A 21693-nucleotide genomic window follows, 5' to 3' on the forward strand; every position below is an offset into this window, starting at 1 on the left:
TGGGCACTGAGCGATGGTGACAGGCCCTCGTTAGAGACTCTCTTTCAACATTTTCAAATGACTCAATCGAGCGTTTAAGGAAATAGAAGGACAAGTGGCTCTTAAAATAATAGCTGGACTACAATGAAAAGGTTTTATTGCAACTAAGTGTACAGAAGTTACAGGAATTGTAGACACATAAAGCTTCCAGTGGTCAAGGTCTGTTTTTCTCCAAGCAATTAAGGCAACTGTATGCAATCTCTTTCATCTAACATAAACAGCAAGTGGATCTTTCACTACCGCTGAAACAAAGCAGAAACTAAGATCCCATTGAAATCATCTTAAAGCAGAACAGAATGCAGATTTATTTTGTCCATATTTGGCAGAAATTCAGTGGTTCAATTACAATGGTCCATTACAATTACAAAAGAGGCACCTATTAGAAAAAAAAAAAACAGCATGAGATAATATGAAAATTTAGCTGAACAAACGAAAATCTGAGTCGGAAGGGAAGTTTTACGTTCTGCAGTCTGTCCATACATAGTTAAGCTATTTAGCACATCTGAAAAATCATTACCGTTTTCTATACAGTTGTTTTTTATTTCCCACATAGAAATTATCTAGCCTCATCTCCTCCTAAGCCTGTTTGACAAGTGACTGAAGAAAGCAGTTCTGCTTTCCTTGGAAATCATTTCTCCCCAATCCTACTGCAAGATAATAAAAGCCTTCTTCCATTCACTTCAGTTATTTTGGAAAGTCCATTCCTTAATCCATTTCACCCTAGACCGAGTAGTCGAAGTTCTTGCTTTAACAGTCAAAAAAAATTCCACAAAACAAGCAAATAACCCTCCTCCCTTCTTCCCAACCCTCTTCCCCCACCAAGAGAAAAAACTTCATAATGGAAGTACTTAAAATTAACAAAGTTAGTTCAAATTAACTCACATTTCTTTAAAGACAACCAAATTACAGTATTAATGCCCAAGCAAAAGAATTGGAAATTTAAAGAGAGTAAACTCTTCAAAGCAATAATTTTGACAGCCTTTGAGTCCTATCACAACACTTAGACTGTTGACTGGTTATTCCAAGTAGCTGTTAACACTCATTTTCCTCAGCAACGGGCTGTGTTTCTGTCTATTTCAGTTTATAGGCAACTTTTAGATTTTTATTTCAACAGGCACTTTGCAAAAATAATTAAAAAAAAAACCCACAACCCATCACTTTGTTAAAAGTATATTGAAAATGTCCCAAGTTCTCTGAGTAGCATTAGTAGACTGACAAGCATAGTTCCATAACTCACAGCAGATGCTAACACAGAAGATCTGCACTCGGTCACCCACTAGTCAGTACCTGCCATGTGCTCACAAAAGCTTCATTTTTGCAGGGCATTTATACATGCAGCCATTTATTTCTGCATTTATTTCTACTTATATTGCGCTTTTTAAAAAAATGAAAAAGATAATTTTGTCTGAGGCAACTACTAATTAAAATAAAGTTATATTTCACCATGGCTTAAAACTATTACAGATGACTTCATTCTGTCCCTTTGGCTCTTCCAAATTTCTAGCTTCTAAATCAAGCTCTGGAATTACTGAGACACAATACAGAGTATTGTACTAGATGTTCCATCTTCACTGGATTATTAATTTCATTGGAAGTAGAAACAAACTAGTCCTCAAACAATCTTTGCATAGACAAGAGAAGTTCTGAAGAACAAATCTTTGAGAAGCCTGTATATTTCTTCAAGTAACCAAAGTAAATGGTTTGGAAGAACTTTTTCAGTATACAAAAGGTGCAACCTTAGAACAGAACAGGAGTGTCTCAGGTGGCACACTTGCCCATACAGACTGCTCGCTCACACACCCATACATGACACCCTATCTGTATTTTTGAGCATGCAGAAGTGGAAGATTTCATACTTTCTCACTATTGGATCATACTTATTTCAAAGTTGGGAACTATACTATAGCCTAATCTTAAAGGCATCAGCACTTTTACAACTGTCAGTCAAAAGGGAGCCTTTAACAAGAAATACAGACTTTCATTTCTCTTGAAGAGAAAATGTAGATACTGCTGCCTGAAGACTCAATTTAGAATCATTAGGAAATGCACTGATCTTTATTATATGCAGCACGAAACCATAACTAAAAAGGGGAAAAAACCTCCAGAAGGCACAAGGAATTTCTCGCCTCAAGAAGAGTTTATGAAGCTGTAAACCAAGAATAACTTGTCTTTCATAATCTCAATAATCATCTTAATTAAGGCTTTCACATTGACTCATAATATCCTACTACAAATTGCCCTGATAATCACATCAGAATTTCACTTTCAAATTTCACTTCTGCTCTTCAGATAAGACTACATGGTTGTCTTCCTTCACAAGCTTATTTTTCAAGAATTTCAGCAGAACTGCATCTACAATAGAGAGTAATCAGCATTTCCTCATCATGCTGATGAAGCCAGAGAATATTTTTTAAAAATATTAGATCTATACCTTAATCATATCTAACACATCCTTTACATCTTACATCAAGTTTCAAAAGGATAGCTGTCCTAAGCATTTATGAAAATTCAATCTCAGACCAACTTCTACCCTACACACTCCTACCTTCTTCCCACATTTAAAATATTTACAATATTTTGTAGGTTTCATACAAAATAAATAGAAAAGGGTCATATTTTTTTATAAAAAGCATTTAGAGCAAGCTTAAAATATAGAGAAATTGCTTTATTGAAAAAGGTGTCAAAACAGCTCTGATTAGTGTTCACGGGCAATAAGAGAATACCAGCTCTTGATAATTTTTGAGATTATTAGCACCATAGATGGACATAGTTTCTGATTTTTTTTTTTTGAAAGATGAATGTGGTCATGTAAGTAATTCCAAGAATTTCATTTCTTTAGTACATACATTGACCATAAAGTTTCAACTTCTACGTGCCAAGTGAGCAAACCACATAGAACAAATTTCTTTGACATTTTCACCAAATTCATGGTCAACAATGCAAGTGATCATGACAGATAGCACCTTTTATGATATAAGCTATAAGATGCTTACATTATTGCTTTTTTTTTTTTTTTTTTAAGTACAGCCAGTGCAATTTTTTTAATATACAGTGAACACAGATTGCAATGTCTTACAAATCACAACACCAGTATCTCATGGCATACAGCAAACTACAACACTGAGTTGTCATCTGCTTAACAAAAAATAGTTGACGTGCTAGGAAACATCATAATGTTCTCAACATTTTACAGTTTAAGAGCCAACTCTTGTTAATTGTGAATAAATCACAAGAAAAGGAGCTCCTGCTGGCAACTATCAGTAAAAACTACAGCACACGAGGCCTAATGTAGTACCAATGTTAAAGAAGTGTTATGCTGTACAGCGTTTGCAAAACTGGACCCCAAAACTGGAAGGAAAAAAGAAAAAGCCCATATATTAGCTCCTTAGCATGCACAAACCACAGCACTCCTGTTTTACCATCTTCAGCTATTAAGCAGGCAATAGCTTTCCCAGCACAGTTTTTTCTCAGGGTGGATGCATAGCTCCAATTAACATTCAAAGCTAGGAATTCAACCTAGGAAAAAATGATGCCAAAAAAGCTGCTGGTTGATGAGAATGAAAACCACACTGCAGCACTGCAGTCGAAAGGAATGTCCTGCTTAAGCCTCTAAAGCTCTCCTCAAAGTCACATGGAAACAGCAAGAACTGCAGCCATCAGAAAATTATTTCTTTTGCTTTCAGGCTTCTGGCTGCAACCCTGATCTCAACAAAACAACCAGACCTCATCTTTATCATACCTCAAACATGCTATCTTAAGTCAGAACCAAAAAAAACAAAACAAAACAAAAAAAAAACCCACTAACATAAAACATCCACAGAGCAAGAATTTCTCAATGCAAGTGATTTCTGACACAAAGAATGTTAGGTTTTGTACCTGAAAGTAATTTCAAGTAGTGCAGGTGTGTGTCTGACAAGAATATCTTTTGGCTTTATTGGTAATTTTAGAGCCTTCTTAAATGTTTATTACATTACTCGGCATCAAGCTATTTAGAAAGCAACAGAAGCAGGAGAAGACAGGAACACAGGCAGCCTATGCTACACATAAGCACCATTTTGAATGGCCACAAACTATGAAAAATTAGAATGTAAAACCAACTTCAACAGAAATAAAGAAGCCCTGACGCACTATCCAAGGTGGAAGATGTGATGAAGTTTCAAAATTCTGCTTAAATTCCATATGCATAAAATTCACCAGTGCAGTTACAAGTAAGCAGGGAGATAAAATTCCGCTTTGTATTCTCAGCACTCCTGCTGTCCTCTAACAGAGTTCTAAAATTTGCAGACGCATTGACTTTCAGTGCAACTCACATGCTTGAAATAACACCAGCTCAGATAGTGTTGAATTAGAATTGTCTTTATAACAGTTCCCCTTTTCAGTCCTTTTCCTAAGTTTTCTCTTTTTAATCTATGTTATGTTTTCTAGCTATTATTGCCTTCCACACTGAGCCCTTGGTCTAAGAGGGTCCAAAAAGAACAAGCTAAGATGGCTCAGCCTACTAAGCAGACACAACCTAGTCTTTCCTCCCAGAATGAAGAGAAACCTGTGTTCTGCATCCAATGCTGCATATACAAAGCAGACTACCCCCACACAGGCACACCCCGTGCGCTTCCAATTGCTTAAGATGTCTGTAGTCCAGAATTTTCATTTGTGCTCATTCTCAGCATCTTAGCACTATTACCTTGCACTGGGAAGCATCATAAAGTAACAGAAAAGGCTTAATGTTACTTCAGTGGCACACATTTTCATGTACTCTTGAGCAGTGACAATCATTTGGAAAAATGGTCAACAGAAGTATTTTTCTTCAAGATTCTTCTTTTTTCCCCTCTCTTGAAACTGAACTGTCATCACACTAGTTTTAGTGCCCAGTCTACAACACAAGAAACATTCACTCTTACAGATCATTTTAGCATCGTGCATCTGTAGAAGACTCCTAGCTGAGTTCAAAATGTTAAAGAAAATAAAGATGAGTACAGAACTCTACGCCTGAAGTTAGCCAATAGTAAAAACCAGTTCCAAGCATTTGATCATATCTAATATACTGAGCAAGTATTTAAGATTATACCCTCTGAGTCTTTAAGATAGTTTTAGTAAGAAAAAGCTTAAAGGAACCTTCCCACAAGCTGAAGTGCAAGACTTCACCTTGCATTGAAATGAATGAATCTGATCTCAGAATTGGAAATCATACTTCATGTCTAATGAAATGGGACAAAGAATTTGGTATGGTACCAGACTTTTGTAGGATAAATTGTCTAGCCAGGCACTAACAATGGGTGAAAGTTTGAACAGATTCAGATTTAAGAAACAGATAATGAGATTACTGCAAATCCTCTTAAAAGAATTCTCTCTCATGTCCTAAGATACCCTCTAGTTTCGTCTTTACTAATAGAGCTTTGTTTCTCAGTTACATGAAGGTCTCCAAGGTTTTAAAGTTTTTCCCTCCCCTCTTAAAAAAAAAAAAAAAAAGCAAAGTGGGGCTGGGCAGGAAGGAAGAAAACCAACGCTAGAGTTCATAGCAACGTTTAGCACAGCTTTTTGTTACTCCCCCAGCTGCAGCTATCTTTCCAAGAAAACAGCAAAGGAGAATGACTAACAATGATTAACATTTACGTCCACAGGGGAGCGCTAAGCACACAGAAATGTCAGTTCAAAGTGCTTCCAAGTGTGCTTGTCATTTCTGGCTGGCACCTTTTCTTGGAAATAAGCATCTGCAGTACTATCACATAGCAGCTCATTTCTATGTTGGAGTTAACCTTTTAAATCCCAGCTCGGTAATTAAATTTAAAACCAGGATTTCTTAAGTTAGGCCTTCCAGGAAGTCTGATTCGTAAAGGCAGAACACCCAACAGCATTCAAATCACACTGATATGGCACAAGCACAACTGTAGCTTTGTTTTGTTTTTAAAGTGCCTACACAGTTCAACATATAGATGCTCTTCAGTAGAGAGAAGGAAGATTTTATTTAGTCACAGTACAGCTGCAGCTCGTGACATCTGTAAGAGATCATCATAACTCCAGGAAAGATACTTACAAAGACATAACGAAAAACAGTGGACTATAAGCCTATTTGGGCTGTGAAGGCCAAGTGTCTGGTACATTAAGATAATCCAAATATTATTCTGTTTTCACTCACTGTAATCCTTTTCCCCCCTAAGATGAAATCCTATTTTCTACCTCACAGAAACTATATATGATAATCTTTAAGTTCTTAAAATAACTTTTATTTACCAGCTGTTTTGTATTGATAGACTACTACAGCTGTAAGCATTGTTGAGTAAGTAATTAGTTACCCTACTTCATCACCATATATACATAGGCATAAAAAGTCTTCAAGCACATCTGCGCTATGTTTGCAAGAACAATCTAAAGCTATAAAGATAGTAGAGGAATTCTTTTTTTAAATGTAAAGTAAGCACACACCCTTTTGAGGCATTTGATACAGTGCAGTAAAGTTAAGCACCTAAGGTGAAACTGAGCTAGAACAGTAATCAAGTACTTTGAGCTAGGGCTGTCATTTACTTTCCTTCTGCATTACAACAGAAGTTTCTATCAAATTCAGCAGCAGAATGAAAAGCTCATACTAATCAACAAAAGCAAAATTTTACTTTGTTCCATTTTTCTTCTTCCATGTTTTCCCTCATTGCAACAGGAAAGCCCACCTAATCCTGCATGAAGGAATCCTGGTTGGCAGATACATTACAGAAATCCCACTGAGACACAGCGGTGGCTATGCAATTAGTTATCTACGTTATTCAAGTATTTATTATTCAGCCACCAGATGAATACCACTGCTTAAGCTCCTTACTGGAATGCTTTACCTCACGTTATTTTCAAGGCACAGGTAACAGTAGTGATATCCATTCATGATTTCTAGGAGTATTACTAGAACTGCCTTAAGATTAACATATTTAAGATATCAAAGCCAGTATTCAGCTTCAGAAAATGTCATGCTCTGTGAAGTTACACTGATCTAACACCATCTTGTGAAATTTACAGTCTCTCATTGAATTAATTCATTTGTACTCTTGTGGAAGTGTTTTGATACCAGCCTTTTAGTTACTGAAGTTCTGCCAAGAGCAAGCAAATACACAGCCATGTTTACACACACAAATTCCCGATGCATATTCGAAAATTTTGAACATCTTATTTAAAATAAAAACAAACATGAGCAGAATTTCTTTCTTGCTAAGTTTTTACCAAGGATGTATTGTAAGGAACATGTTTTTTTTTATTGTATTGTACTTTGATAATGCACAAAGATTTGAGAAGAACATTAACATTTTTATGTACAACTTAGTTATTGATCCCCTTAACTAAAACAAAATATATATTTGAATAATCTGTATTGCATTTTAATACTTTAACTGCACTATTTTAAAAACAAATTTTCATAAACTATGTTCATACTTGTCACTCAATTCAAGACACTTAAAATAAACACTATTTCCTTTATACTAGTATAACTTCAACTCTTAATGCAGCTTTTGCTCTGCTATCAGGCTTAACTTGAAGACTTGGAAAAAAAGAATTAACTGCAGAAATGAATTGGTAAGGATAGTATGTTAGTTTTCTAGTTTGCTTTTGCAACAATACAAAGCAATGGAAAACAACAAGTAGTTGTTAACTGGCATTTTTGTTACGTGTTTACACTGGTAGTTTCTTACATTCTTAGCCAACATGCATATATAGCCATCCTCATTGAACTAAAACCAGGACAAAAAGAAGAATTTGCACTTGGAGTTATACCACAGTGAAATGCAATCCCAAATGGTTTTACATAATAATTCAAGAAATGCTCCTGTTGTAGGCATTTACTTTAGCTTTTTTTTTTTAATTTAATCACAAAAATGCGTCAAAAGGTACAAAAATCAAATTAAATGCAGAACTATGGCTCCCAAGCAAACTTGCTACGTAGTTTCAACAGGAAATAGCTACTAAAAGTAAAAGTTTATTTTAAATACAGTCCCATTCCAGATCCGGTCTCTCAAGCAGGTGACATCAATGGGACTTCTGCTTGAATGAAGAACAGTATGAGCACTCTTGTTCAGTTAAGTAGTTTTGTTTAACTTGTCTACCTTCACATCAGCATGTGCTTCTGTGTGCGTATGCATATACATACACAAACAGTATAGCTACAGACACAAGGCCAAACTGCAGTTAAAGATTTAGACTTTGAAACTGTGCCCTTTTTAAAAAATAAAGTTCTAGGCTCCTTGAGCTCTGATGTTAGCAGCTATTCTTAATTTGCAAAGTCATCAGGTAGCACAACAGTTTAAATATAAAATACTAATAAAAATGTAAAAATTGGTACATCGTAGGATATATTGAAGGTAGTGGTAGCAGTATTTTAGGTCATAAGATAGCCATACCCACAGAAGGTAAAAAAAGTCAAGACTTGCTTCCAAGCTGTACTAGTCACACAAAGGTCTTACCTTCATTAGAAGGATAATGCAACAAACCACTTCCCATAACTGTGTGTTTTTGTGTTTTTTTTTTGTTTGTTTGTTTTTCTTTTTTTGCATACTTCAATACATGGATATCATGCTTCCGTATTTCAGCATGTTTTGGCCCTTACACTCCAGAACTCTGAGAATGAGATTTTTGGGTGCTTCTGGGGACAAGTGATAGTTAGCAATGAAAGTGTTAATAAGGTCTTTGGCACCTCTATCTCATTTGTAAAGCAAAGTCCTGCTCCATTTTCTTTAAGGAAAAATCCCATCAGCGGTGCATTCTATTAGCACATCACGCTGCACCATGTGATCACAGGAAAATAATATGAAATGGCAATATACATGTCTACAATTTATTTCCAATCAATTGCACAGACGTTTGGTCCACTTCTTCAGTTACAATATAGTCCTCTTGAGAACTTTGGTTACAGCATTAATATTTTGGTAAAAAACAGAGCAGATGCTTTTCTTTTCTTCAGGTAGATTTTTCATTGTCTTCTCCCGTTTTCTGAACCCGTGAATACTTTTTGCATGAAGATTTGAAGCAGCTGGGAGGCCAAGATATTGGCCAGGAGAAGCTGCAAGGAACAGATCCTTGCACGTTCTTCTCAAAGAAATAAAATATTGGATACCACCAAGCTCGAGAGAGAAAATTTGTCTGCGAAGAAACCTTTAGAGTCTGTATGGGCAGAAGCAGGTAAGGAAGAGAAGGACACAGAGACAAGAAGTTTAATTGATTATTGTGTTCTACAGCAGCAACAAAAAAAAAAATCTACATTAGAGTACGTATCTGCAAAGACACATTGCCTTGCAGAAACATGTGAATACATTGCATTTATTCTGAAAAAAGCCGTGAATACTCAGGTAAGATATACATCATAATACAAGCATGTACTGCAAACTAAGCATCTTTAACACAAAGGGCAACTCTAATGCTATGTAGGTTAGGGAGACTACATAGTTTAGAGAGACAAAGCACCCAAGTCTTTTTTGAACAAGCATCCTTTCAAGCACGTAATGTTTTCATTAATGACTAATAGTTGAAAACTAGATTACAAGGACTTCAGAACTAATATTCTACATTCTTACTTGAAAAGGTTGTTGAAATGTACCTTCTAGTTGATGCTTACAGTAGAACTGCTATGGGAATTATGGTCTAGCTATTTTAGGTTGGTAAGAAATGTTTATCATAAGGTTAGATCAAGAGCTATTCTGCATATCCACAACTGCAATAACAAAAACCATTTTGTTCTTGGAATTTCACTATGTCCGAATATCAAGAACACTTTAAAAACTAACAGTTACAGATCAAAAAGAATATCTTAGAACATGAAATATTTACTTAAATCACAGTAAAAACTAAACTCCTTGCCCAATTTCTTTAAACTTCGATACAGACTCTCTATTTTTACTTTGAAGTTAAGAGTTCATTTTGGCCTCACGGTATAATTAACAAATGCATGCCACACATTGATTCTAAATCTATTTGCCACTCACCTTTTCATTAGCCATTGAGTGGTACCACCAGAAGAGTCGTGTAGTGATATAGTAAGCAATGATGACATCTACAGTGTAATGTTCATGAGCAACAAGGATACAAATGATGCCAGCAGCACTCATCAGCCAGCAAATTAAGTGATACCACCAGAAATGACGTGGTGAATCTGTAATAATAGGGAGGTGAAGGGAGAACAAAAGCAAACATACATGTTACTATAGCAATTCAGTGGGTAAACTGAAAAATGAGATGATTAAAGACTATTGAGTAGTAAAGCATACAGCACAGACAGGTGATGAATAGATGCACTTGTTCTCTAGTTAGCTTCATCTCTTTCCCACAAATCCTAGAAAAACACGCTTATTTTGTTTGCCTATACTTTGACTCTGGTCCTGTTTCTGTCTTCTGTACTTCAAGTAACATATATTCACACCAAATACCTAGAATCAATGTAACCTGTGCAGAGATCACAGATTAAACGGGAAAGAAAAAAATACATCCTTACTTTAACTCTTAGTTTTAGCTACTTTACTGAGATATCTACTCTGAAACAATACACCGTATGGAGAAGCACAGTATGCAAAGTTAATTTTTAATGAAAGCCTAAGAAGTGAAACTAAAACTATTTTTCAAAACGCATTTAAGCCACTTAATGGCTGAACTCGCCTCCCCTTCTCTACCCATTGCAAAGTATCTTGAGTGTTGCAATGACCATTCATAACCTCTGAGAGGCTAACAGGCTCCATTTCACTCACAGTGGGAAGTTTTGTCAACCCCTCCCTTGTGGTCCAATGGTCAGCCTTGAATTTTACGCAATACTAGCAGACTAGCTACTGATCTGAAACCTATTCAGTAGCACTTCGATAGTCCTGTGCAAAATAGTGCCTACAGAAGGAATTTGCTTTGGTGCATATGCCAAAAATACTAAGTTCTCAAATTCCTCTAAACATTACAAAGCTAAACTCAGTGACTTAAGAAAAAAAGCGAAGCAGCAAAGGATGCAAGGAAGAATGGAGCAAAAAAAAAAAAAAGTCCCAAACTGAACTAGAAATAAAAACTTAATGCATCTTTTACTGATATGTGTCATGTCAAAAAAATATGCCACTTACATACAGTAAGTAAAATGCAGTTCAGAGCAAATCTGTTTCTTAAGACCTTACTCAGCAGATGTTTTGCTAATTATACAGGAAACAGAAATAAGGAAAGCTCTGCATCTCTCACGTACTGAACACGAGTTATAGAGCGCAACTACACAGATAAGCATCCTTAGCACTTAAGCAGCAGTCATGTCATTACAGAGACGTATGAGATACTAGTCTTCCAACCTGTTACGATAAAAGCTAAGAATTATACTGTGCCCCTAACTACTGAGTCATCTGCATTCTTCCTTGTACTAAAGCGTATTGGAACAGCATGAAGCTCCAATTACATCCACAAAACAAAGCAATAAACAAATCAATTCTTAGGCTATTTTCCCAATACTGTTCTGATATTTTTAATGAGTTACATATGCCATTCATCCAGTAACATTCACTTGAAGGCTTAATTGATTAGTTTGATATTCTTATCTTAAACTACTGTTTAAGAACCATCTTGAATCCACAGATTTCAAGACTGCGATGTTAAAACTAGTATTTTTAGGTATTTTTTCCTTAATTTATGCTTTATTGCATAACACTGCAACGTTTCTCCCTTGATGAAGGAATTCAACTGATGCTGGCCAATCATATTTCAGTAAAAATTACATATTACTATCATCCAAGCTAGCATTTGCATAGGTCGGAGCATGACAGTAAGAGAAGATTCCAATCTGTAACACGTAAACTGAAGAGGAAACTCTTCACTACTGCATTTATAAGCAGTCAAGCTCCTAGGACAGAAGTACAGCTTACCGTAGATCAGACTCAAAAGTGCTCAGTTCTCTACAACTGGAATCAACGCTATGTGTGCAAAGATAATTCTTCACACTCCCCATACCTCACAATACTACACAACAAAAAGGGAAGTCATAACCCCAGTTATGTTTCTTATGTGCTTGCCAAACTCTTACCAAGTTGAAAGGTATAAGAAGAGACTCTAGCAAAAGACATCCAAGGAGTAAAAAAACAACCCTCAGCTTTCCACTGCTTCATATAATTAACTTACTGTATACTTAAAGAAAGAACATTGCTTCTGTATGTACTAAAAGCGTGCAGTGACCATGTAATCAAGCCAAAAAAATCCCCTTCAAACCCACAGCACAGCAGTCAGTCAGCCTTCAATAAGGTTACGCTGCATATTTAACTTCAGTGTTTTGAGCCAAAATTTGCATATCCTGTCAGTGAACAATGAAATGCTAGCTTGCTTCAAAAAAAGTCACTTTTTATAAAGCTAGAAGTCAAATGTCTTAGTTAAATTAAGTTCTTAAAGCCCATACTGCTTTATTACATTTATGCTCCATTTTTACTCTGCAAAGTCACAACTTGTTTTCACACATGTAAATGTACAGTTTGTGTACAGTTGATTGATAAATTCTAAAAGGCAACAGTTGTACATGCACTTTTGTCACATGCTTTTTAGTACAACAGATGCAAGCAATGAGAGCGTAAATAGCGTAAATATACCATAACTTACACTCTTTGATGAACAGGTAGATCAGTGTTAGTACTACAGTGTGACCACTGAACAGGAAGTCTCCACACAAGATGTGAGATCCAGTTATGGATAGACCACCACCAGATATCAGTCGCAGGATCCTCTGCACCTTTGCCTGAGAATCTCCATTCAACTACACCACCAGAAAAAAAAATACAAGAAAAGTTATAATACAGAGTAAGTAACTTAAACTTCTTCCCCAACAATACGTGGAGTTAGGAAGAAAGTGACACACGTATCTCTATTCCCCTCCTGCCTCCCATTTTCAATTTACTAAGTTTAGAATTACTAATGAAGCAACTACATCAGTACATATTCAGATTTAGAGCAGGTTTTTTTTTTTTTGTATAATTGCAATCAGTTCTATTTTTCAAAAAAAAAAAAGTTAGGCAAACATTCAGTATCACCTAGCCTCCTAAGGATATCTGAAAAGAACAAAGATAAAAGGGATAATCAAGTTGCACAGAATCAGAAAGAAAATATTCATGTGGACAAAAAAAAATCCAAAAGAGCTCTCAAGTCTTTCAGATTTTGATTAAACCCTCTTCTTTTAATGGCAAAAAAATTTTTGCTAGAAGGGCATTTAAGTCTTCCTTGTCTCTACCCTTCCCACCCCTTGATAAAGTACGCTACAGGCAAAGTAATTTTGCAAGCTATTAGAGAGAAACATTTGAGGAGCTCTACAACAGTGAAATGTAAATTAAGCATCTTCAAATAGATAGAGAATCATAAGAAACAAACATAGCAGATGAAAGAGTTAAGTCAAGTTGTCTCAGTTGAAAATAACAAAATGGATATAGATATATGATGCTATACTTCAGAACTGATGAGACCCTTCCCAGGGCCTCTGACATATTTGCTTTAGTATTTGCTCTAATGAGCCAGGTAAAGATTAAGATAAGAATTAAGAAGCAAAGGCTCCTACCTTTGGCGCACACTGAAAATGCATTCCAGGCACAGGTAAGGTGGTAACATACATAGTAATGCAGCGGTACAGGTACAAAGTTCCTATTATAAAAAAAAACCTGCGTCCCACAATTGATCTGAAAGTGAGGGGAGGAAAAAAAATATTCAATGCAAAGGTCACATGCACAATATATATAACAGTTAGAAAGCTCTAGTTTCACTAGTTTATCTAGTTTAGATAGTTATTTCACTAGAATTACAGAGCAGCTCTATCTCCAGCTCCTTGCCAGATTGTTCTCTAAATATCAAAAACTAAGAAATCTTTTTTCTGTTTCAGTCTTGATTTTTACTATATTAAGATATAGCAAATACCATAGGGATCCTACTATACCTATCTAACTAATTTAGGTGTGATGTCAGGTACTGTTTTCCTTGACTCAGTGACCTTTCTTCATCTCACATTTTTAAGTCAAACGTATGTTTATAACATCTATAGCTTGAGCAAATGACAACAATGGAAAAAACATAGTTTAGCTGTAGGAAATAACGGTTTCTCCTCAGATTTAAAAAAACGCATCACCATGATTTTCTCTTTGAACATCATCATTTCAATAATCGCACTCTAGAAAACTCAATTCCGAAGTAAATTTGACTAGTATACGTAGGTGTCAAATTCAAATAATGAGATACTACACAGTAAATAGGAAACACCCATATCTCTGTATCCAACATGGACAATGAAACATTTTCTAATTAAGTCATCCCACTGTTAATTTTCTGTCAGCTCTACTCCATAATATTGCTACAGATTCTACCCCAGATTTCTTCTACCCAAATCAAAAGTGAGGAAACAATGTTTGGGAAGCACACAGCAGGTAGAAACAGCTACTTACTTATATCTAAGAAATAACCATTGGAATATCCACAGTCCGACTAGTATCATTCCATTTATTTCTGATACAGAAAAAGCCCATGTCACACGATCAATATAATCAAAAAATTTGTCAGGCAAGGGAGGGCTCCGCTCTTTTGGAGGTACTCTCTCATGGACCACAGTGATCATGACAGTTGTTAAAATCAAGTTGAAGAGAGCATAGACAAAGGCAATGCCTGTTTTCCACCATTCCAGAGGAAATTTGTTCCTGGATTCAGCAGGCATAGCAATCTGGATGTAATCAGGGTATTTCTTTGCCGTTTTTCGCAGGCCATTCGACAAGCCCTTCGGTTTGTTATTGCCATTTTTGTTCTCCTCGCTGACTGAGAGAGTAGGTCGTGTGTATCCATTAGCCGAGTCATTGTTTTGACCCTCCATATGGTCTTCAAGTTTTGCGGTCTCAATAGTATTCATTCCCAAGCTGCACGGTTAAACCAGGTTTTAAGTGACTGATTCTGAGGAGCTCTTTAAAGCCTCTTACTCCTTGAAGTCCAACGTTCCTGTTCCTAGATGATTTTTGATTACTGGCAAAACTCTTAAAAAGTGTCCATTGTGCCAAAAGATAGTGTAAAGCAAGTTGTGGAGACAAGTCTTTTCCCCCCCGCTATAGCTCTACTACCTGTAAACAAAAAAAGAAAAAAAAAAAAAAAAAAGAAACTTATTGAGAACCTTCAGAACAATTAATGTGATGGTCAACAAATCTTAAAAATGTATATTTGTATCGCTTTACATATGCGGTCAAAAGAAAGTAAAGAAAGGTGGTTACTATAAAATCATTCAAAACAATTCCTATCAAGTAATTTAATATATGATTGGTTTAGGCACTTGTATGAATTCAGACTTTCTTCTGAGTAGACAATATGAACACATTAATTAACACCACTCACTTGTTAGAATTAAAGCAAATCCGTTTTTGCAGCAATATCAAATGTTATTACTCAAAAGCATTTTGTACAAAAATTACTCCTTTTGGATTACAGATTCACTCTATATTGCACCTTGGTTTACCCATAAGATCAGTAAGTCTTAGTTCAGATGAAATAAAACAGGAGTGCACTACTGTATTTGATTTATTAAGATCTTATTTTATTTGTTTTATTTATTAATACCTGCAAAATTCACTCAATGGATAGCTCCATTAAGTCACCTTGGGCCCAGAATAACTATTTCAACCAAAAGAGTCCCAGTGCATCTTCAAAGCTGTTGTAGCACCCACTAAACATCTGATTTTTCAGAGAACTGAGAAATACCTCTGTATTAGGCACTTTGTTGTGGAGACCATTACATAGAATAAAGTATAATTGATCTTTATTTGTCCTTTGGTTACTTAAAAATGGGTCTAAAGCCACATTCCAAACAGGAAGAAGTAGCAAGGTCCGCTACAGCACAGAATTTATTTCAATCTGATTTTGTTAATACGGACAAGTCTGACTGCTCCACTACAGACTTGGATTTATGAGAAAACTGTTAAGGAAAAACCTGTTTAATTATTTCTCTTTATAGCAAGGACAATCAACTCAACACAGTTTGGAAGGGTTTTTATTGTTTGTTTGTTTGAAGGAAAGATATTAAACACAGCCAGCATGTAAATCCCATTGCTATTACTATTATGCTATCTATTTACATTTCTCTCTGCCTAAAGAAAGAAGGGGATCGTTAACTGCTCCTAAGTAAGATTCATACAATTTTTCATGTGTTTGGAGCCAGGTATTAACATTTGAAAGGAAGGAAAGAACAAAGGATGATCTCCAGACCATCAAAAACTCAATTTTTGAGAACAGGATCACTGTAGGTGGAGATCAGCAAGGGCATACTACAACTACCTTCTCCCTGTTAACATCACATGTTTATTTAGATCCAAGTATCGTCTGCTCACATGGATCAGAATGTTTATTAGTTGCAGTGAACTGTACTGTTCTTACTAATAAGGAAAGTATACTGCATTGATAGAAAAATGTATTCTATAGACAGAAGAGTAACAGCTTAAGCCTCTTCACTTAAGAGATCCTACAAGCTGACTGTTGCTTTCTGATTCCTGAAAGAAGATGTACGTGTTTCTCAGCAGTACTGTATACTCCCAACCTGAAAATATGACCACACATTTGTATTAATTGTACTAATCCAAAGCCATACAACAAGCATGAGAAGAATACGTTTTACACACACACACACACACACACACACACACACACACACACACACCCCAAAACAGTAATTTTAAACCTCAAAATACAACGTCAGAGCTTTTTAACAAATGAAGCCACACAGCTCCAGGTTTTCCCGCCAAGAGTTTCAATGTAAAAAAACATGAATGAAACATTACACTGATGAAGCACCCATGAGTGAAATCCTTCTGGATCCCTAACACTTAATCTCTATCTCATATAACTGTTTCTAAGATCACTAAACCACTGCAAATTAACTAATTCCTTTTGATCACTGAAGATCAAAGAACAACATATGCCTCATTCTGCATGCTGAAAAGAAAACAAAAAGTTATACAACTAAAAAATGCAGCTTCACACCTTTATTTAAGAAGTTATTCCACAACAGAAGTCTGTTTAACAGCTAAATCAAGTTTTTAGCACTGAAAGCACATCCTGTTTCTTCTGGCTTTCTGACTCAACTAAGAAAACATTACAGCTATTTCAAGGCACCTCCTTAGTTGTTCAGTTACAGGAGTGAAAGGAGTTAAGTGGCATCTCCACTGGCTTCCCTGTGCCCAGCTGTATGCTGCTGTCACACAGCCTTGAAGCCCACCTTCCAGTACTTCCTGCTCTTCCCTCAGGTGCACAAGCAGGTAGCACTCAGATGCTTACACGTTCTTGTTCAACCTGTCTTGCAATTCCTCCTAACAATTGTGGTGCATTAAGACTCTGTGGCAGAAACGGTAATGCAACATTCAAGAGGTTCTCATGCAGAAGCAAGGGCTGAGCTAAGCTCCACTTAACTGAAAGGGCAGATAAAGGCAACCTCAAAATATCTCAATCCATTGCCAAACAAGTAAAGGTTCTGATCTGTATCCTCTTTCAAGTTTAACTTCTTGAAGCAGCTTTCAGCACCGGAAGTAGCTGAACAAGATGCTATGGTACACAGCTGAGACTCAAGGAATAATATTACTGCCTACAATCCACCCCATTTTTTGTTGGCCTTCATGTTTTTGAAAACACAACATTCTTGTCATCTGACATTGAAAAATGACAGAAAAAATGACGCTGATAAAAATGTTTCTATTTATGCCACACTTGTGGTTTATTCTCATCTTTTCTCCCACTTAGGAGCTTGCTCTACCTTGCACTTGATTCTGCACAACATTATGCAGAGGAATTTTTGTTTTCCATTTCTTCACCAAATTAGATTTTCCCCCTCCAATCAGAAGCAAAAAAATCCAGAGAGACAAAGCTCAAGAGTTTCTTTAAAATCCACTGTAAAATACCAATGGACTTATAAAGCACCTGATTTCATTTCCTAAACTGTACCATTGGCTTTTTCTTCTCTCAAACTATTTTTTCTATTCCTGAACAATCGTACTCCGATGAGAACACATTGAAATAAAAAGAAGCTTTCTCTTAAAGAGATTGATAATGCATTGGATGGACAAGAGCCCCAGTTCTTATGTTCACAGACTTTCATGGAACAGGATCATAATCAAGACTGAGAGTCAAGAGTACAGATACTGCTCAGTTCTTCATGTGCTCATAGACACTTTAAAATCAGAACTCTTTTTGAAATGTATGCATCTTTAGTCCAGTGTAAACATTAAGAACTTTCAGAAGATTTTTGTCCATGTAAGTGAGCCAGTAGCAGAGATGCCAGATGTTGTATGCTTTAGAACTGTAAAACAATTCAGTCTTAAAGGCCAAAGAAAATCTAAACAAACAAACAACAACCTAGCAACATAGAAGCAGAGTGACATTCAGGCTTTTATATTAACTTATTAAAAGTTGTTATACCTACAGCTGACAGGACAAAGCAATGTTCCTTTCTGATACTTTTGGAGGATTGCAAGGCACATCGATCTACCATTCCTGATGTCTCATCAAAATTATTTCAAGCTAAGAGCATTCTGTGAACTCAATAAAATTTCAGGGTACTATATCATTTGAGCTGCAGGAACTCAAAGGCTTTTCTTCCCTCATAGGGACTCAGTCTATTTTTCTCATATTCTCAAATAATGCTTATTTATCTTATCAATTAAAAAAATAAAAACAAAAACATCAGCCTTGTCTGAAGCCTGTACTTCCTTGTTGCCAAGCTGACTACCCAGAAAAGCAACAGACATAAGACTAATCATCCTCTGATTCAGGCTGTGAAAAGCTCTCCAAATGCGTGCAAGTTTTTCAGCCAAAAACAAGAAGAAAACCAAAACCAACACACACAGATCCCTACCTATGCCCCTACAACCCACAAGGCATTTATTCCTTGGAGCTTCCATGTTGTCCTTACATTCATGTAAAATATCCTATTTCTTTTGTGCAACCTGCAATGCTCCTATATCAAGGGATAGGAAGTGACACTGACTGTTAGGGGTAGGCTTTAAACTTCTTCAGTACTGGGCAGCAATGCTCAGACATAACTAACTGGCAAATATCCAGGGTTTGGAAGGAGAAAAACAGAAGTTAAAAAACTACTCTAACCTACTGAATGTTCATAGGGGCGGGAGGGGAGTTGGGGCAGAAACCATGATAAAGACTTGCACAAAGCCAGCCAAGTTACCTCTAGGAATAAGCAAAATTCCTACAAGAGATACACCCAGGTTTTAGAAACAAGGTTTTTTTTTTTTTTGAAGTCATTTCAATATTTTCTAAACATCTACCTTCACCAAGGAGCAGAGCTTTTCAATGAGCAATATTACAAAAGTAGTAGTGATTGCAGAAGTGAACTACGTGTTTCAGGGAAAAAATTCAAGAGTGAAAAAGATGCATTCTTAATGGTTTTTCCTGAGCTTCTATTTGCTCCTGTACATGTAACCCCTTTAGTTTTCTGTGTTTTCTCTCAGATGATAGTCAAATGGAGATAAGTAATTGGGAGTACAAGAAAGCATGTCTAGGTTTAGCTCTTCATGATAGAACTTAATACCAAGCAATTTTATTTAGTTTCTTAGTCACTCAATTTTCACACTAAGGTCTTTTTTTAGATAAAGCTAACTCACAATTGCTGAGTCTCACCCAATACTTTTAAATTCTAAAACAACCAAAATCTTTGAAGAATTTATCAATGAGCCAGTTTCAACAGCATTTCCAACCAAGCAGCTCTTGACATGCTGTTCCAAATAGGATCATTCACATTGAACAAGAGCACGTAAAGTAAGACTGATCTATTCCAACATGAAAGACACACACAATCACACACAAGATGGACAAAGTTTCTACACAGACATTTTTAAACTTCATTCACTTATTAGGTTTCACTCAAATACTTGATACGGCTGTAATATGTTATTGCATTTGGCAGTTGCAGTAAAAAGTCTGGAAATCATGTAATGCAGAAATAAGTTATGCAGCTGGCAATAGCATGAGAGAAAGCTATTAGCAGAAAGAACATTTAGCTAGTATGTATTTTCTTTAAAGTTCTCAGGACTACTTTTGATACCATAAAATGAAGCTGGATACCCTCTGCTATTTTGGCAACAGTAAATAAGAACTTGAAGATTTATTTCTTGACATTTCACGTGTCAGCTTTTTAGAGAATCACTTCCTCCACCCTGTATGTTTACTCACACTGTACATAAAAAAAGTAACATAAAAAAGATCCGAGGTGTAAAAAACAGGACTGAGTTTAACAGATGTGCCCATTATCTATCTATCTCCCCTGCAGCAAAAGTATTTCCAGAGCCATATCCATATCTCAGATGCATAATGCATGTGCTTACATTGCACAAATGAGTACAAAAAAAAAAACCCAAACTGTAATAAGACAAAGTTGCAAGTTTATCTACCTTCTCGAATAGGCTGCCAACAGTTCTCACTGATATGATACTACAGAAGCATGAATAAAATCTGTATTACGGAAGTATTGCTCATTTAAACGCCCTCAGAACAGATTAGCATCCTGCCACTTGCAATAACATTCAAATTTGTTGAAAAGCATTAACTATTTCCCCTGTATAAAGCTATTTTCAGTAATGGAAATGGAGTAGATGGTCCCTACATCTTAGAAGAGAGTGGTTCTTGACCAGGCATTCTTTGCAATTCTATCATTTCAGAACAGTAAATGCACTACATAAATTATAATTTCTTCATCTGAATAAACTGAGACTGAACACTTAAAAGCTTCAAAAATCACTGGTTATTCGTTTGTACAATCTTTATACCTCTTAACAGTAGAAGGAAGAATTAAGTTGCGATTTCCCTGATATATACTACCTATAGTGCTTCACATTAGGGTCAGGTTTCTAAAATGCTCTCTCACCAGAAGAATATGAATACATAGATTTTATATATATTTGAATGTGAATAAGTTTTCCCTTAGAGTTGTTCAAGCAGTAACTCAACGGCCACACAAACAAAGAATGTTATCTTGGAGCTCCTCCTGCTTGCCTTTATCATTTCAAGTCATCTTCAAAATCTTCAGCTGTTTGGTCCCCTGACTCCAAAAGATCATATCTGCTGACCAAAAGTGCAGTGTCCTTTAATGAGCACTTCCAGACATTGTATGTACTAAGCTCAATTGTTACTTAAGCTCCCAATCAGCTGCTTTTGAGTAGAGGCAAAAAAGAATACTCTAACACAGTGTATTCTGTAACACTGCAAGGAAACATCGGGGTTGTATCCTTTTTTCCCCCCACACATTAAAAAAATAGAACAAACATTCTACAAACAGTAGAAGTCATTGCACTGTCAGTCTTAACAAGCAAAAATAACTCAGAGAAGTGCCAAAATGCAGCTGGGGATCAGACTTGCATGCACACAGTTTGCTCTCTGAGCCTTTCCCGTGCTGATCATTTTTGTTTTGCTGTAGCTTCCAGACACCGATCAGAAATCGCTACCCAAAGAAGAGACTCTTCTCAAAACAAAGAGATAAAAGATCTGTTAGCAGCACGTTTGACATCGCACACCCTCTATAGACCAAGAGAAAGCTGCAGATTGCTACCACCAAGAGCAGGGAGCGGCACAGGAGGCAGCAATGCTTCACTGTTCTCTAAAATCCTCCACCCAGATACAGAGGGCAAAGGTTGTGCCTCACAATGAAGTCAGACAGGAGGTTAGTCACCATCAGCACACAGAGGTGAG

At 36.3% G+C, this 21693-nt stretch overlaps 1 protein-coding gene across 3 annotated transcripts in view; it reads right to left on the reverse strand.

The window, feature by feature from the left end:
- Positions 1 to 107: 107 nt before the first annotated feature.
- Positions 108 to 21693, reverse strand: part of SGMS2 (sphingomyelin synthase 2) — a 36818-nt gene continuing 15232 nt past the window's right edge. For all 3 annotated transcript variants that reach the window (XM_085222304.1, XM_085222305.1, XM_085222303.1), the window contains exons 2-6: positions 14421 to 15080; positions 13547 to 13664; positions 12601 to 12754; positions 9987 to 10153; positions 108 to 9168 (exon numbers count right to left, since the gene is read on the reverse strand). In XM_085222304.1, coding sequence (XP_085078430.1) covers positions 8965 to 9168; positions 9987 to 10153; positions 12601 to 12754; positions 13547 to 13664; positions 14421 to 14875 — 1098 coding nt within the window. In that variant the 5' untranslated portion in view covers positions 14876 to 15080 and the 3' untranslated portion in view covers positions 108 to 8964. The remainder of the gene's footprint in view (positions 9169 to 9986; positions 10154 to 12600; positions 12755 to 13546; positions 13665 to 14420; positions 15081 to 21693) is intronic.

This window comes from Meleagris gallopavo, chromosome 4 (assembly GCF_905368555.1).
Source record: "Meleagris gallopavo chromosome 4, MGAL_WU_HG_1.1, whole genome shotgun sequence".
NCBI classification, from domain to species: domain Eukaryota; kingdom Metazoa; phylum Chordata; class Aves; order Galliformes; family Phasianidae; genus Meleagris; species Meleagris gallopavo.